The sequence below is a fragment of the Emydura macquarii genome, unplaced genomic scaffold (assembly GCF_026122565.2).
Source record: "Emydura macquarii macquarii isolate MOO-44397 ecotype Brisbane River unplaced genomic scaffold, CSIRO-AGI_Emac_v2 contig_2699, whole genome shotgun sequence".
NCBI classification, from domain to species: Eukaryota; Metazoa; Chordata; order Testudines; family Chelidae; genus Emydura; species Emydura macquarii.
This window is the reverse complement of record NW_027132836.1, coordinates 4550533-4566490: the sequence shown is the minus strand read 5'-3', so window position 1 is coordinate 4566490 and position 15958 is coordinate 4550533. Positions and strand designations below refer to the sequence as shown.

At 52.9% G+C, this 15958-nt stretch overlaps 1 protein-coding gene across 1 annotated transcript; it reads right to left on the bottom strand.

Moving 5' to 3' along the window:
• Window positions 1–1705: 1705 nt before the first annotated feature.
• On the bottom strand, window positions 1706–15556 carry SCARF1 (scavenger receptor class F member 1). Its single transcript, XM_067566001.1, has 11 exons — window positions 14764–15556; window positions 13199–13266; window positions 11644–11745; window positions 10611–11136; window positions 8895–9113; window positions 8007–8135; window positions 7817–7920; window positions 6237–6354; window positions 5691–5815; window positions 5265–5405; window positions 1706–3068 (listed from the first exon to the last, which is right to left on the bottom strand). Exons 1-11 carry the CDS (start codon window positions 14865–14867, stop codon window positions 2002–2004), a joined length of 2703 nt encoding a protein of 900 aa, XP_067422102.1. The 5' UTR covers window positions 14868–15556; the 3' UTR covers window positions 1706–2001.
• Window positions 15557–15958: the final 402 nt, after the last annotated feature.

The following is a 15958-nucleotide window of genomic DNA, read 5'->3' as shown; positions in this document are numbered from 1 at the left end:
GAGGTGTGGGTGCTGCTCTCTGCAGGGCTCTCATGGGCTGTAGGGGCCACGATGACCCATAGCATTCTTAGCACCAGAGTCAGCCTCAATGTTTGTGGGCTCCCTGAATTGGGAGGCAAGCCATTGCCCCTGGCCTCACAACATATTGATAGCAGGCGCTAGTAGTGCGTTATTTCCTCCTTCAAGGGAGGGAAAGAGGGCTGGCCTGGGAGCTGCCAATGCCCTGAGCATGTGGGGCGAGAGGACTCCAGCCCCAGGCAGTCACTTTCTTTACTTGTGCATAGTCTGCTCTGCTCAATGTGTCGCCTGCCGAGGAGAGGAGTGTTGGGCAGGGGGCACTGATCCCTCTCTCTGTTGCATACCAAGGGTGGCGGGAGGCTGCAGGCAAGGCTGTGTCCTTGCAGATTTGGTTTTGGAGCCTGGCAGGGGATTTGAAGAGACCCCTGAAACTAGTAAGGGTAGGAAGGCTGGTTTTTGAGACCTGGGTTCAAGCCCTGGCTCTGCCACAGACTCCTTTTGTGACCTTGGACAAATCCCTTAGTCTCTCTAAGGCCTGGTCTACATTTAAAAGTTAGGTCAACATAGCTACAGTGGCCAGGAATATAGAAAATCCACAGCCCTGAGTGCTGTATGTATGGCGACCTAAATCCCAGCATAGAGGCAACTAGGTCAGCAGAAAAATGCTTCCATCAACCTAGCTCCTGTCTCAGAGAGGGGGAGTTCCTACAGTGATGAACAAGCCCCATACATCTCTGTAGGAAGCATCTACATCATGGTGTTACAGGAGCACAACTATGGCACAGCTCCTGTGGCGCTATCGCACCATCCTGTAGGTGTGGCCTGAGTCTCAGACCCCACTTGTAACATGGAGATGAGGGTATTTGCCCAAGACAGGGGGGTGAGAGGATACAATTCAGCAGTGATTGTGAGGGTTGAGACACAATAGTAACAGGGTCCTGTGATGGGCTGTTCACTCCACACTTGCTCTGAAGGGTTAATGGCCACAGCTGAAGGGAATCAGATGGCTAAGCAATCCCCTAACTGAATGAGGAATGAGCTAGGTTGGGGTATACAGGCAGGAAACTGGCAGTAGAGGCCGGGTTGCAGGAGAGTCTGAAGTTACACCCTATGAGAAGGCAGGTGTGTCTGGGGCTAGAGGCAAGTAGTCTGCAATGGCACTGTCAGAGAGACCACGAGAAGAGAGCATAACGGCTGGCGAGAGCTAATCCCCAGGATGGCAAGGAGGAGACGCCACTAGCGGTGAGTGCCCCCCATGACAGGCCCATCTAAGTGCCTGATTCAAAGGAGAGGTAACCTGGCAGGGAGCATGACACCCCACGTGCATCAGCTGTCTGTGTTACTCTGCTGCAGTTCAGACTCCTGAATCTCACATGGATGGTAGGTTCCTCAGAAACAGCCGCGTCTCGTTGGTCAGCCCAGCAAGCGAAGAACGTAGCCCTTCACCACCATCACCCAATAAACATGCGATCAGGTGCAAACACTTCTTCGACTAATCCACTGGTACTGGAGGTGCCTGAATTGACTTGACAGCAGCACAGTCCCGTCACGGTAATGACTCGTGTGCATTACACAGCAAGACTAATGTGGAACTCAGGGAGGCATCTCAGTGGCCCCATTAGATGACATTGATACACAAAGCACGGTGCCTCATTCCAACATCACTGTGCAATGCAGAACCTGACCCTATGGGGACACAGAGATTTAATGGTAACACTAGACAATCATCTAGTTCAGGGTTTCTCAACGACCAGTCCATGGACTGGCACCGGTCCCTGAGATCTCCCTGACACAGTACAGGAAGCTGGTCCTTGGTATCAAAAAGGTTGAGAAACTCTGATCTAGTTCATGCGGCATGTCTGGAAGGTGTTGCAGACCTAGCATTCTCCAAGAGCTCGTGCACCACTCCCTATGGCCTCAGCTCCATCATGATGACTCTCACAGTTCTGAAACAGAGGCAGGATTTGGGTCCTGGGTGGGTTTTCAGGTGTTGGCCTCACACTCAGGGGAGGTGGCAGGGGACTCGTCTGAGGGACAGTGATTTGGAGACACATTTTCATATTTTGGCTCCTCCTCAGTAACAGCCTGTTCATTTGTTTCTAGGATTCTGGTCACTTCAAGACTGTCACTCTTCTTGTTGTTCCCTGTGGCTTCGTCTTCTCCTTCCTGAGGCACCAGTCTTTCAAATGCAGAAGATGTGGAGAGGAGAGGTTGTCTCTTCACAGGAACGTCTAACTGGTGTCTATCTGTGAGGCACTCAGGAGAGGGCTCCAGGTCTATACTCTGGGAGCTCTCCTTGTGCGGAGGGGCTGGCTGGGGGGACATGTTTTTGGAATCCCTCTCCTGGCCCAGGGCCCTGCGGGGAGGTTTCTGGATGCTCTCAGTGCTTTTCCTCACTGGTGGCTCCTCCCTGGAAGCCCTTTTTACTCTCTGGATACTACCCAAACGTTTCAGTACAGCCTGCACTGTCCCCTCTCTGCTTCCATTGGTGCTCTCACTGGGCTTGGAGGTTTTCCCTGCCGTCCCCACAGTCACATAAATGGTTGTGACATTCTGCTCCTTCCCTCTTACATCCAAAGCATTTGGATTCAAAGCTGCCTCAAGGGCCTCGACTCTCTGGGCCACATGTCTGCCACTGGACACTGCCTTCCTGCGGCCTCCTGGGTTATCTTTGGGGGAGGGCCAGTGGCTAACCTCAGCCTCAGAGATGGGTTCTGGGTTTTCGTAACAGTCACCAGGCGACCCACCCTTTTGGGGCCCCTCCTTTGGGTCAGCATGGGGCTGGTGAGGGGGAAGCTTGGGGAGACCCCAGGAGGCTTTGGGCTTCCGAGTGGTATTTGGTGTCTCCACGGAGCCTCTTCGCCACTGAGGGCCAAATTTAGTTCCTTCTGCAAAAGACACCGAGGGCCTCTTGGCTCTGGCGATGCTGGATGTGCGGGGGATAGTGAAAGGCGGGGAGATGTCCTCAGAGTTAAACGCTAATGCGTCAGGAAACTCATGACACGTGGAGCTGCCTTCCTGAAGCTCAAAGCCTAACACCGCAGAAATATCTGGAGAAGAAGGAAGGGAAGGGGGGTTAAAGGCTGCTTCTTCTGTGGCCACACAGGCTTCCCAGAACCAAGACCCCAGCATACAGACAAGCTTCTCTTTAGCTCAGGGCTCAAGGTTAGAACATGTGGCCTTTATCCTCTTTGCCATGACTAGGGGCTTCTAGGGACGAGAGCAGTGGTTCTCAACCTTATTTACCATTGTGGGCTGCATATGCAGCTCTCGCTGTGTTAGGTGGGCCGCATCCACCCAATATAGAATATATGCTACTTGTACATCACTTCACATAGCTGTAAGTCACTTCAAAACTAGCCCCAAAGTAGCCCAGTCTCTTCATTGAAATAAAGGGTTTTCTGTTAACACACTGCTCTGTACAGGTGTGTGAGTGGGTGTACATGAGAATGAGCGACTGTGCGTAGGTGAAAGTTGTGTGAAACAAACGGGAAGTGTGTGTGTGAGGGAGCCAGTGTGTGAGAGTCATGGGAGACAGATGAGACCAGTGCCCATGAAGTATAATACTTGGGGAGGGGTGGATCACTGGGGTGCTGTCCAGGCCAGAGAGGGTCACTGCTGCGGAGGACATTAGAGCCCTCATTAGAGCAGAGATTGCATGGGAGAGAGAACGAGCTCCTCCCCCCTTCCTGCTGTGGCTGCACACGTGGGCACACATCCCTTGATGCCTGCTCCCAGAGAGGGGTAGGGGTGATCCCACCCACCAAGCCATGGGGACCCTAGCTGAGAAGCTGCCCACAGGACAAATTTCCACCCTGCACCAGCTCTCCCCCCAGAGATGGGACAAGGCTTACAGGGCAGCCTTCTGCTCTGGCTGTGAGCTCCGTGTCTGGACATGGCCAGCTGGGGACAGGGAGGAGGTTGGTGTCTGCTGCAGGCAGCCCAGGGTGGGCTGCAGCCTGGAGCGTGCTCATCCCTCCAAGGCAACATGTAGTTGTGGCCAGTGTGTGGGGGAGGATGTGCCCCCCCATTTCTCCAGCTACCTCTGGTGCGGATGCCCAGAATTGAGGAGGCTGTGCAGCGTCACTCTCAATCATCCCCATCCCATCACCTTCCTGTCCACATTGTCCCCTGCCCCATCCCATCTCTCTTCCTTCCCCACTGCCTTTCTTTCCCCAATCCACTCCCCTGCCCTGCCTCCCCACGGGCACTCACTGTTGTACAGGAACAGGACCCAGCATATCTAGAAGAGGATGACGACAGGCACTAGGATCCAGAGCTGCCAGCCTCAGCCAGGGAGAGGGGCCGAGTGGGCCTCCTCCTGACAGGCTGAGCAGAGGAAGCCCTGCTCTGCACTCGCCTCCTCCTGCCCATGGTAACCAGTTCCCTTTTCAACCGGACTCCTGGCAACCCTAAAACATAGCATGTCCCTGCAGCACGGAAAGGGAGGAAGCAGCAGGCTGCCAGCTGACTGTTGGCTGAGCTCCTCCCCTGCCACAGGTCGCTGTTTCACCTTCCCTGATGGCAAGGAGCACTCCAGCAGGGCTGCATGGCACTGTCTCCCCCTCAGTCGTGCCCATCCCCTGCTGGGACCCAGGAGTGGCAAACTGCATTTTTTTTTTAGCACCCAGCTGGGCCGCAGCAATGTGCTACTTGGGCCACAAGCAGCCTGTGGGTTGAGAACAAATGGACTAAAGTACCCAGGAACTGGCACTGTTTGGGGCTGCATGACCTTCTTTACTCACAGACTTTGTTCTAGATTTATGGGAGTGGATGGTGGGGAAAGGCGATGAGCTAGCTGTTACACACTGAGGCCACTGGGAGCCCAGAGTGGGTCTTAACTGGGGCAGCAATGGAAGCACAAACAGCAGCAATGAGCTCTGAACGTATTTGAGGGAGTGAGTTGTGAAATCAGCAATTTTCTGAAGACATGTAGCTCCGGCACATACCATAGCATATTTCCATTTAACACTAAACTAATGGGAAGGCCAGAAACAGAGTTCAGCCTCCCTGTATGGAAAGGAACATAAGGAAATAAAAGTAACTGGTGCCTGTGTGTAACACAAGTCCCTTGCAAATCCCTCCCCACAAGTGCACACAGAGTGAAATTCACGCTGAGCAAAGGGTCTCTGTCCCACTGGGCCCTCTGCACAGAGGTACCTTTCACCCCCACAGAGCAAAGGAAAGAGAGAAGGAGAGTTGAAAATGAGTTCTAAGGAGATGGTGAAGCAACTGTGCACTGTTACCTTCTCTGGCAGGGACACAGTAGGCTGGACCCTCATCGTCAGTGTCAAAGGAGGAGGAGAAGGAGCTGTCTGAGGCCCAGGCAGCAGAAGGCGGTTCAATGAAGCTGGGATTGAAGGGAATCTCTGTGTCATGGTGGGAGACTGGAAGGGAAGCAAGACTATGAGGAAGAAGCAATTTAGCTCTCAGGACTGCATGCCAGTCTGCCTATGTTCTAGTCTGTACTGTACCAGGGATGCCCTAGACTACATGTTCCATGGGACAGTCACCAACTAACTGTCTGGCACAGCTTGCTCGTTTGCAATGGCACTTACAGTATGAACGTAAGGACATACAGTTCCTACCTCAAGGAGCTGTGAAGACACAGACAAAGCAGGACAGAACAAAGAGTGCATCCATCAGGGATCCGTGCTAATAATCCTGCTTACCTGTGACTCGGGGGAGTTTGTAGCCATCTAGTGAGAGGCAAGGTAACATGGAGCTGAGATTTGCCAGCACCCCCTGCACATGATGTTTCATTCTGGAGACTGCATCACCATCACCATCAGCCGCCCTCGGAAAGAAAGAAAAGATATGTGTGGGCAGAGGAGACTGACTTTCCAACTAAACAGGACTCACTCCTGTCTCTTGCTGGGAAATGGAGCTGGAATCAGTTTGGGAGAAACCTGCAGACGTGGCAGCTCCATTTTTGACCAAGTCCTGTAACCTATCAGCTGACCCAGTTTGAGTCATATCCTGTATACAGAGCTACATGAGTCAGAGAAGTAAATTGAAGTAACATGACATTTTGAAGTAATTCCATCAGGCAATGAACCAGAGGAAGATGCTAATGACTATTAGCCTTGGGGCTAACTTTAATTGGACAGAGAAAATTCCTCTTGCTTCTAGGGTATTTCAAAAGCTCTGTGCTCAAGGCATGTGGCTCTTCAGTTTGCAGCTACATTTCTACAGCACCTGACTTTTTTTAGTAATACCTGTCTCTGGCATCCAACTGGCTGGTTCCACAGCAACAGCAACAGCAGGTGACACAGAGCAATAGGAGGAGCAATGGGATAAGAATGCCAGCTATCAGGGCTCCCTGGTGCTTTGATCCTGCAGGGAGAAACAGTATAGAACAGGATGAGATTCTTACTTGTCTGGCAACTCCAGAGCACTGGGAAAGCCATCCTGGAGGAAGGCTAGTAAGATCTCTGATGTGGGGACCTGTCATAGTGGTCTCAGAATGTACTAGACAGATCCAGTCCAGTCCCAACTGTCCCATTCATATAGCTCCACATCATAAGGATAGTTAGCGAACTCAGCCCAGACCCAGCTCCCAGAACCAGCACACCAGCCGCAGGTCTCTCACTCCTCATCCAGGAAGAGGCAGGAGCTCAGGACTGGCTGAGATGTGCTCAGTGCAGTTTGTTCCCACCAGGGCATGCTCTTTCAGCACACCACATTGCAGGAGAGTGTATTTCTTGCACCAGGCACCCCCCGGTTAGCAAAGCCATGAGTGAGATGGGTGCTCACCACTCCCAAGCAGGAAAGTATCTACATTAAAGGAAAGTTGACTCTATTCCAGACACATTTTCTATGCTAAAGAGTCTTTGACTCACTATGGCACATACAGGAACATAAGGATTTGCTTTCTACGATCAGACCTTCGGGCCATCTATTCCAGTGGTCTGCCTTCAGCAGAGGCCAGTGCAAGATGCTTCAGAGGAAAGTCCTCCCACTGGCACTAACCCATTTGCCCAGAATCACCCTTCCTAAGTCTCAGATTCAATTTCAGACTTTCCCCTGCCGTATTTTATTCAGATGCATTTCCACATTTTTTTAGAGCCTGTGTCCACAGTGCTCTTATGTCCTTCAATTAACTGCTACAAACAAAGCAATTCTTCATCTACCTACAATCAAGTGACTTTATAATCAAGGCTGGATCCATCTCTCTGTTGTAATTTCATGAGACCGATTCAGAGAAACACCTTCACTCTAAACACAGCTAAACATTTTACTTCCACGCTTACATATTCCTGATGAATGCTATGGATGCTATTACCCTGCGCTGTAAGATGGGAACAAAGACACGGGGACAGAAATATCTAAGGCCCAGCTCAAGATTAAGGGCTTGTGAGGCACAATCAGCTTCAAACATGTGGGCTCTGATCTTCTAAGTTTGAAACCCAATCCAACCTATCGTGGTACTTGGCTCTAGTATGACAGCTGCTCTCAGCTGCACCAGTTAAACAAGCAAGGGCAGTGTGGAGAGATTACAAGGAAACCAAAGCCACAGAAATGGGAGAGGAAAGAGCTCACCTCTCTGATCTACAGAGAAAAGGGAAGAGAGTTTCCTGGAGGCTCATGCTGCATGGCAGTAGTGAAACTGCATGACCCTGTGCAGAGCGTCTTTGCTGGGAGCCACAGGGCACCTTGGCTACCACAACAAAATTCAGTTTTTTATAAACATTCATGGTTTATATTTGGGGAGATGAAACCAATTATCTGTGCTTGGCAGGAGGTGCTGGTTAACAGGGAATAAATGCACAAAGGCACAGTGGAGGATATCACTTACTGAGCACACACTCTCCAGAGTGTGGGAGGCAGGGGCCTCTTGGACATCGGCACAGGGAGGAACAGTTCACTCCAAAAAATCCCTCTGGGCAGGTCTCATTGCAGCTGCGGGGAGAGAGAGAGAGAGAAATGGGAAATGCTCATTTGGAAACATCCCAGCTCCTGCTCACTACAGCTCCCCTTGCATTTACCTGGTGCCCCAATAGCCAGCATGGCAGATACACTCCCCAGACACTGGATCACAGCTCCCATTAACACAGTCTGGACAGGTGAACTGGCATCCATCTCCAAATGTTCCAGTAGGGCAGGGTGCTTCACAGCTGCAGAGAGGGGAGAACGTGGCTACTAGCTCATAGAAGAGAGAGACTGGCAATGCAGAGGGGCTTTAGCTTAGTCTGAAGGCTCAGCTGTTCTGTCACAGTCCAGAGCCCGCTCTGCATTTCCACTTGTATTAACTTTGCTCTACAGGGCTGTGACTTGTCGTTAATCTTACCGGAGGATGGGAAGGGTGATTTTGTGGTTAACACACTAGAGTGGGACCCAGGAGGTCTGGGTTCCTGGTTCTGAGAGACTGTGTGTGTGACTGTGGGAAAGACATTTAGCCTTTCTGTGCTTCAGTTCCCCATCTGTAAAATAGGGATAACCTGAAGACAGGACAGTAAGGGGACCCATAGACAAGCCTGTAAATATAGAAGGCTGATTGTGTTGCAGTGTCCTCCTGGGGATGCACTTGGTGTCATTGCTCTCTGGTACTCACAGATGTGTGACTGGGGCCTGATGCCAGGATTTCTGCAGACAGTACAGAGGGAGACATCCCAGTGTGTCTGAATACTGCCTTGCTATGCACACATTAGGCCAGAAGAGAAACGGTGCCATTGAACTACATGCTGGGTAATCTCCAACCAGAAGCTGTCTGTCTATTCAGAGGTAACCATCACAGTGTCTAAGCCTCTGTACGTGAATGAAGCTTTTAGACAAATATTTTCTGCTTTATGCTCTAGGAAACCTGAGGACAGGGGCTGCAACAGCAAACTGAACTCCATAGGGCAAGCATCACACAGGAGAGAAGGGGTTGGTACCTGGGTCCTGTCTTGCCAGGGTCACAGTTCAAGCAAGCCCCTGTCTCTGGATGACAGGCCTCTCCTTCTCGGCAGTTGGGACACACCTGTGCGCAGTTCTCCCCGTAGTATCCAGGTGGGCACAGCTGGTTACAGAGGGTTCCGTTCCAGCCAGACTCACATGCCAGGCAGAACCCATCCACAGGAGAGCAGGGCTGGCTCCGCTTGCAGTGCCCACAGCTGCACAGTCAGAGGTGTAAGGAACAATCAGCATGAGAGTTGGGGAAACAGCAGCCCCACATCCCAGACCAAAAGAAATAGGGCAGAGAGCTAAGGAAACAGGACTCTGCTCTGCAGTCAAGACCAAATACAGCATGCTGCCAGAAGCATCAACCCTGGGAACAAAGCAATCTGCTCCCGAGAGAGCTCAGGTCACTAACAGCCTGCACAGTGCTGCCATACCCGGCCACAGTGCTTTCACACACAGCGGTGTGGCGGAGGCCTCAGCCCCCTTCTCTAAAGCAGGTGTTTCCTCTGCTAGCCTTCCTCTGAGGCTTCCCTCTGTACAGCTTCAATACAGTCCCTGACGAGCCAAAGTTACAGTGGAGGCCGTCACCCCCTATGGAAACATCCTACAGAGTTTAACAGGGATGCTGACATCCCAGGAGGTCCTATAGGAATTTAACAGGGTTTTGTAGATACTACTCTAAAATCCTGCAGAGTGTAATGGAGAAAGAGATCCCTCTGTAGGCCCTGAACTAGCCTACAAAAGAGCTATAGCAATGGTTCTCCAACCTTTTGTATAGTGACCCTTTCACACAGTAAGCCTCTCAGTGTGACCCCTTAGCCATCATGGGCGCTGCCCCGCCCCCTTCGAACCTGGCCTCCATGGGCTCCCCACTCCCCCTTCACCCCATAAGCCCTACACTGTGCCCTCTTTGCCCCTCATCCCTGCACCCCTTCACACACACCCCCACACCCACCTGGGGAAACTGACTTACATGTATGGAGCAGCTGGTATTGCTGCTATGCTGCTCCTCTGTGCATCTCTAGGGGTTTGGGCGGGAGCGAGGAGCAGCATCAGGGCTCCCTGCACCCAGGTCACTTTCCCCACTGGAAAGTTGCTCCTCACTCCCCCATTCACAAGGGGTCTGGGAATGTTGGGTGGGGGTATGTGAGCAGAATCTGTGTGTCACCGCTTGCTCCTCCCCCCACCACGTTCCTCTGCAAGGAGGAAGCAGGGAGGCTCACAGACAGGCACAGTTGTGCCTGGCCAGGGCTCGCAGCTTGCAACTCCCACATAATCAGGTCACATCCCCCAGTCTGAGACCCAAGGAGCTAGTTTTCTACTGACATCTACAGGACTTTCCCATGGGGGCAGTCCTGTGCCCCATTCGTTAGCTGATCACAGCCAGGCATCCCTGGCTCAGGAAAGGCTCCATCACCAGCCAGGAAAGCAGCTCACAACCCTTCCAGAGTATGAACAGGGCAGCCAGCCCACACTCGCGCCGCCCCTTTCCTCTCAGTCCTTGTATATGCAACAGCCGGGCCCCACAGTCTAAAAGCATCAGCTGCCCACTCCCTGAACTCCTCCCAATCTGCTCCTAGACCCTTCCACACCCCACAGGACACACAGGCTTCTGGGTGTTCGGACTGCCTAGGCAGCCCCAGACATGCTGTGCGCTCACCTCTGGCAGAACACCTTGTCACAAGCACACCCAGTGATATTCTTCTTACCTGTATCTGCACTGAGATCCATAATAACCGGCAGGACAGGGATCGCCACAGCTCCTGCCCTGATAGCCAGGGTTGCAGTTGCAACGCCCATCCAGAGGCTTGCAGGTCCCATGCAGGCAGTCACAATGATGCTGGCACAAAGGCCCCCAGAATCCAGCCCTGCACTCACACCTTCCTGAGTCCTTGGCACAGGGTGAGAGGTGGCAGGTGCACCTCAAGCTGCATCTCCTGCCCCACCAGCCCTGGGCACAGACACACTGCCCTGTGACAGGGTCACAGTGGGAGCTGGCCAGGTTGCACTGACACTGCTTCTTGCAGTTCGGTGCCCACCAACCTGGCTCACAGTGGCAGGCTCCAGTGAGGGTGTTGCAGTGGCCGTGAGGACCACACTGGCATGGGAACTGGCAGAGTGCTCCCCAGTGGTTGGCATTGCAAGTGCACTGGCCGCTTACAGGGTCACACTTCCCATTGGGATGGCATGAACAGCTCTGCTTGCAGTCTGAGCCCCAGTACTGGTCAGGGCAGCCTACAAAGGGAACAAGACAGATGACAGATCACGACATGCAGGAGCCTCTGTACCACAGGGCGGAGGGCAATCTGGCAACGGGTTGGTGTTCTTGTCTAATGGGCTGGGGTGAGCTCCATGAGCGGGCATAGGCTTGTGGTTTCTATGCTGCAGGGAGACTAGGGAGCTGGGACTACCAAAGAGGCATCCTACACCCAATAGGAAGGAGACATCAGGCTGCATGCCCCAAACACTGTCTGGGCTGCGCTAGAGCATGTGCGTGTAGCTGTTGTGCTCAGGAATGGGCCGGGGGCTGCTGGGACCTTGGAGCACTTAACTGTCACCATGTGCCAGCATGCTGGGCCCTCTGGCCTGCGTTCACCTCCTGGGGCCCAGCCAACTTATTGGTGGGTGCAGTGAGCCCTGTGTCACATATGGAGTCCCTGGATCACAGGGGATTACCTGTATGGCTAAAGGTGAGAGTCTGCTCCGCCCCCTTCTTACCAGACCCCCCACCTCCATACTCACGGGAGTTGCAGTTGGCTCCAAAGAAGCCGGGTTTGCAGCGGCAGATCCCAGGTCTCACACACACCTCGTCCATTTTGCAAGCATCCTCCCCTTCACACAGCGCTGTCAACAGCAGGCAAGCTAATCAGGAGCCAGGCCCCCCCCAGCAGGAGGCCGCTGGTAGGCACGTGGCCAGGGAGAGGAAGCACTGATAGGCTGGGCACCAGCAGCTTCTCCAGAGCCTCTGGGGGCAAAGGCCCTTTGGCCTCCAACTCCTTGTCCCTGTGGATCTGGGCTAGCAACCTAGCCTGTCAGTGACTCCAGTTCCCCATCAGCACCCCCAAGTGCTGGCTCCATGGAGTGAGGTGGGGGATTCTGCGCCGAGTTCTATGAAGTCTGGGACACACTCTGTTCTGGCTGGCCCCAGAAAGTTGAGGCTGGGGCTGGAAATGGCCAATACAACCTCACCAGGCCTGGCAGGGCACGTCAGGCTTTTTGAGAAATGGCTGTCTCACATCCTATGATGTGAACAGCACATGCAGCTTTTCGATGCTGAGGTGATGGGCTCTGTAGCAAATTCTGATGGTGGGAGTTCATCTGAGCAAGGGTTAAAGCGTGGGGGAGAGGGGGGCGGAAAGCATCATGGTTCCCCTTTTCTGTGAAGAGCAAAGGGGAGCTTCCCTCCACCTCTCCTTGGCTTGGGAGAGCAGCTCTCCCACCTGATGGCTGGTACTCTGAGTGCTCACCTCCTGTGTCAGCCTACTTTAACCCCAGACATGGGTGCAGCTGGACAGACACAATAAGGCCCAAAGCCGCACCTTCATGAGCGGCTTCACAGCTCTGCAACCCCTGATTTGGTTTGCATCATGCCACAGCAGAGCATTCTACACCTGAAAGGAGCACCCTTTAGCCTCGAGGGAAGAGGCATAAAGTGGAAATGAGATATAGCCAGTGAGTCACAAATGCCCCCTCTCCAACAGCTCCTGTAGATAGCTCAGTGCAGCCAGGGCATAATTTCTTAATGAAATGAAATGAACAGGCAGCAGGTTTAAAACAAACAAAAGGACGTATTTCTTCACACAGTGTACAGCCAGCCTGTGAACTCCTTGCCAGAGGATGGTGTGAAGGCCAAGACTATAATAGGGTTAAAAAAAGAACTAGATATTAAGTTCCTGGAGGATAGGTCTATCAATGGCTATTAGCCAGGATGGGCAGGGATGCAAAGCCATGCTCTGAAGTGTCCCTAGCCTCTGTTTGCCAGAAGCTGGGAATGGGCGACAGGATGGATCACTTGATGATTGCCTGTTCTGTTCATTCACTCTGCAGCAGCTGGCATTGGCCACTGTCGGAACACAGGATACTGGGCTAGATAGACCCCTGGGTCTGACCCAGTGTGGCCGTTCATATGTTCTAGTACTATGCATAAAGTTTGAGTCCCCATTCCCCACAACCTTCCCAGAATGTCGCTGGACTCTGAGCAGCAAAGCACTGAGCTGCAGAAAATGCACACCAAACAGCCTAAAAGGGGCTGGGCAAAATGATAAAGGCATGAGATTTAAAGCCACTGATGACTCACCAGCTGTGCACGCGCTGCCTTCCTGTTTCCAGCCAGGGCAGCATACCAGAGCTGCAGGGACTACAAGGCTGGGGAGGGAAGAGATCCATTAGCATAGGAGCAGGGAGCTGGGCAGCAAGGGTTCATGAAAGGGGCAATATACTGGGGTGGAGATAATGCTCATATGTTTGCATTAAAGCCCATATCATCTAGGAGGCTCAGCCAGAAGCACCTCCCCCAAGGTTCAGCCTGGAACATGCTGAAGGAGGATGTGCCTAAGTTTGGAGGCATTGCCCTGCTGGGAAGGACACCAGAGCAATGGGAGGCGGTCATGGGCTCTGTCAGACTACAGTTAGCAATCATGGCTGCAGGACGAAGGCTGGCCTGACTGGCTCTGCCAGCGCTGTCTCCAGGTGCTCAAGGAGATACCAGTGTTTGCAGCTTGCTTTTTGTAGGAGGCATGCGCAAGTCTCTGGATTCTTTCACCTGCTGGTAGCAGCCAGCTGCGCAGGGGCCACCAAGTAATAAAGACTCCACTAGACAATACCACAATGGCTGAGAAATCATGGACCAGGGCCCGAAGGGCAGGGACTACAGGAGGCTCCTGCTGAGTTCACAGGACAGAGCAATCCCAAGCAAAGACACCAGGCAACTCTAGACCCTTTTTGTGTGATGGATAATACTAACTCCCAGTGTGTTACCGAGAGTGGAGTCAGAGAGCTGGATGTGCCTCGTTCCACAGGCTCATGAACATTGTCATACCATCAGTTAGTTTTACACCGTTACAGTTTAAAACGCCATAAAACCTGGGGCAGTACTCTGCCTCCTAACCACATGGCTGCCTGGTGCTTTCTGGGCTTGACTTGCTGTCTGTGTCCGTGTTAGATAGTGAACTCCTTGGGACAGGGACTGGCTCACTCTAGCTGTGCAGCGCTGAGCATGCTGGCACCACCTGAGATATAGCAACAGACTAAAAGTAACCCTGCCCACCCCCTCAGCTATCTCTGTGCTATTAAACACACACGCTCCTCTGCCCATGTGATCCCTCTCTCTCTCTCTCTCACACACACACCCCTACCCACACAGCTATCCCTGTGTTATTAAACAAACATGTCTCTGCTTGTGTGATCCCACTCACACACACAGAGCTATCCCCATGTTGTTATTAAACATGTCTCTGCCTGAGCCCTCTCTCTCTCTCACACACACACACACACACACACACACACACACACACACACAGAGCTAGCCCTGTGCTATTAAACACACTTCTTTGCCTGCATGATCCCCTTCCTGCACACACAGTTATCCCTCTAGTATTAAACAAGAACTTGTTCCCTGTGTGATTAAACTCTCTTGCAGCGATCTCTGTGCTACCACACACCCACACGCCCGTTCCCTTTAACCCTTGGGCCATACAGTTCGAGCTCAGGGAGCTTATTCTACTGAGTATGTCAGTCAAAAGGTGGCAGGGTATTAATCTCTACTACAGGATTACTTCCTCTTGCCCTGATGTGGAAAGGGAGTGCTGAGATGGGTATGAAGCAGAGGGGGAAGGTAGGCAAAGAAGGGTACTGGGCACCTACCTGGTAGTATTGCACACATTCCTCCCATTCGGATCCAGCACTTGAGCAGCGTTCCCAATCCATGGCCAGAACTGGAGACAAAAGAGTAACAGCAGCTGCACCATCTTGGTCTGGGACACGGTGCTGCTGGCCACAAGGGGCTTCCAAGCCAAGATGTGGGCTGTATGCAGGTTTCTTGTCTGTCAGTTGGGTCTGTCTGTCTGGCTTCCTCTCAGTTTCTGCCTCTCCCTCTCTCTGGCCTCAAGTTTCCTCCTTGCTTTTTCCTGAGGAAATGCAGGAGGAGGCGAAAAAATCCCTCACATGCAAGGAGCCAGCAGGGATGGAAAGGAAGTGGGGGCAGGGCATACACGGGCACGTGCTATTTTTATATCCCACCTCTCTCTGCAGCAGTAGAAACAGGGGAGCCCCTACAGCCAGCATCATGGTGAAGGGAATTCCTTGCTGCTGGCAAAGCCCAATAGGTGCTACAGGCGTTGTCATAGGGACAACAATCCCCAACTGCCACAGTCCCAGTTCCCCACGCCACTCCGCCTCCTGTGTCTCCATCACCCACCCCCAAACGCCATCTCAGCCTGCCCTCCCATCCAGTCCACCGAAGTACCATGTCCTCTACTCCCAGCTCCTCACAGCCCAGCCTCCCACTCCATGCCTCCCTGGCATAGCGGAGCACACTGCTTTCCATGCCCCACCTCCACCTGGCGCTGGGGCTGAAGCAGCATGTGTGTGTTACCAGGCTCCAATGCCCTTTGGGCTCTGGTGGAGACTGCACTCCTTGGCAAGATTAAGAGCTGCCAGCACAGCACGCCCCCGTTCTGTTCATGAAACTACGCAGGAGCCAGTTTGCGGAAAGCACAGAGCAGGGACCGCCTGTTTTCTCTCCCAGGCTCTTTTTGTCAGCAGATTCACAGGAAACACCTTTTTCCTGCACGATGACCTAGAGGAGGTCAGGAGGTGTATTCAGTCCATGGGGAGAGCTCCTAGCTAGAAGAGGAGGGGGGGCGGGGCATTTCCAAGCACTGGCCTGCAAATTTACCTCCTCACAAAGCAGGAGCCGAAGGAAAAACTAATCCAAACTGCCCAAAACCAGCTCTATCCCAGCATGGTGGCTGGGAGCTGGGCTGAAACAGAGATGGGAACAGGGACTGGAAGTGTGGCTGTGCACCGGAGGGGTGACCAGGTAAAGCAGGGCCATTGT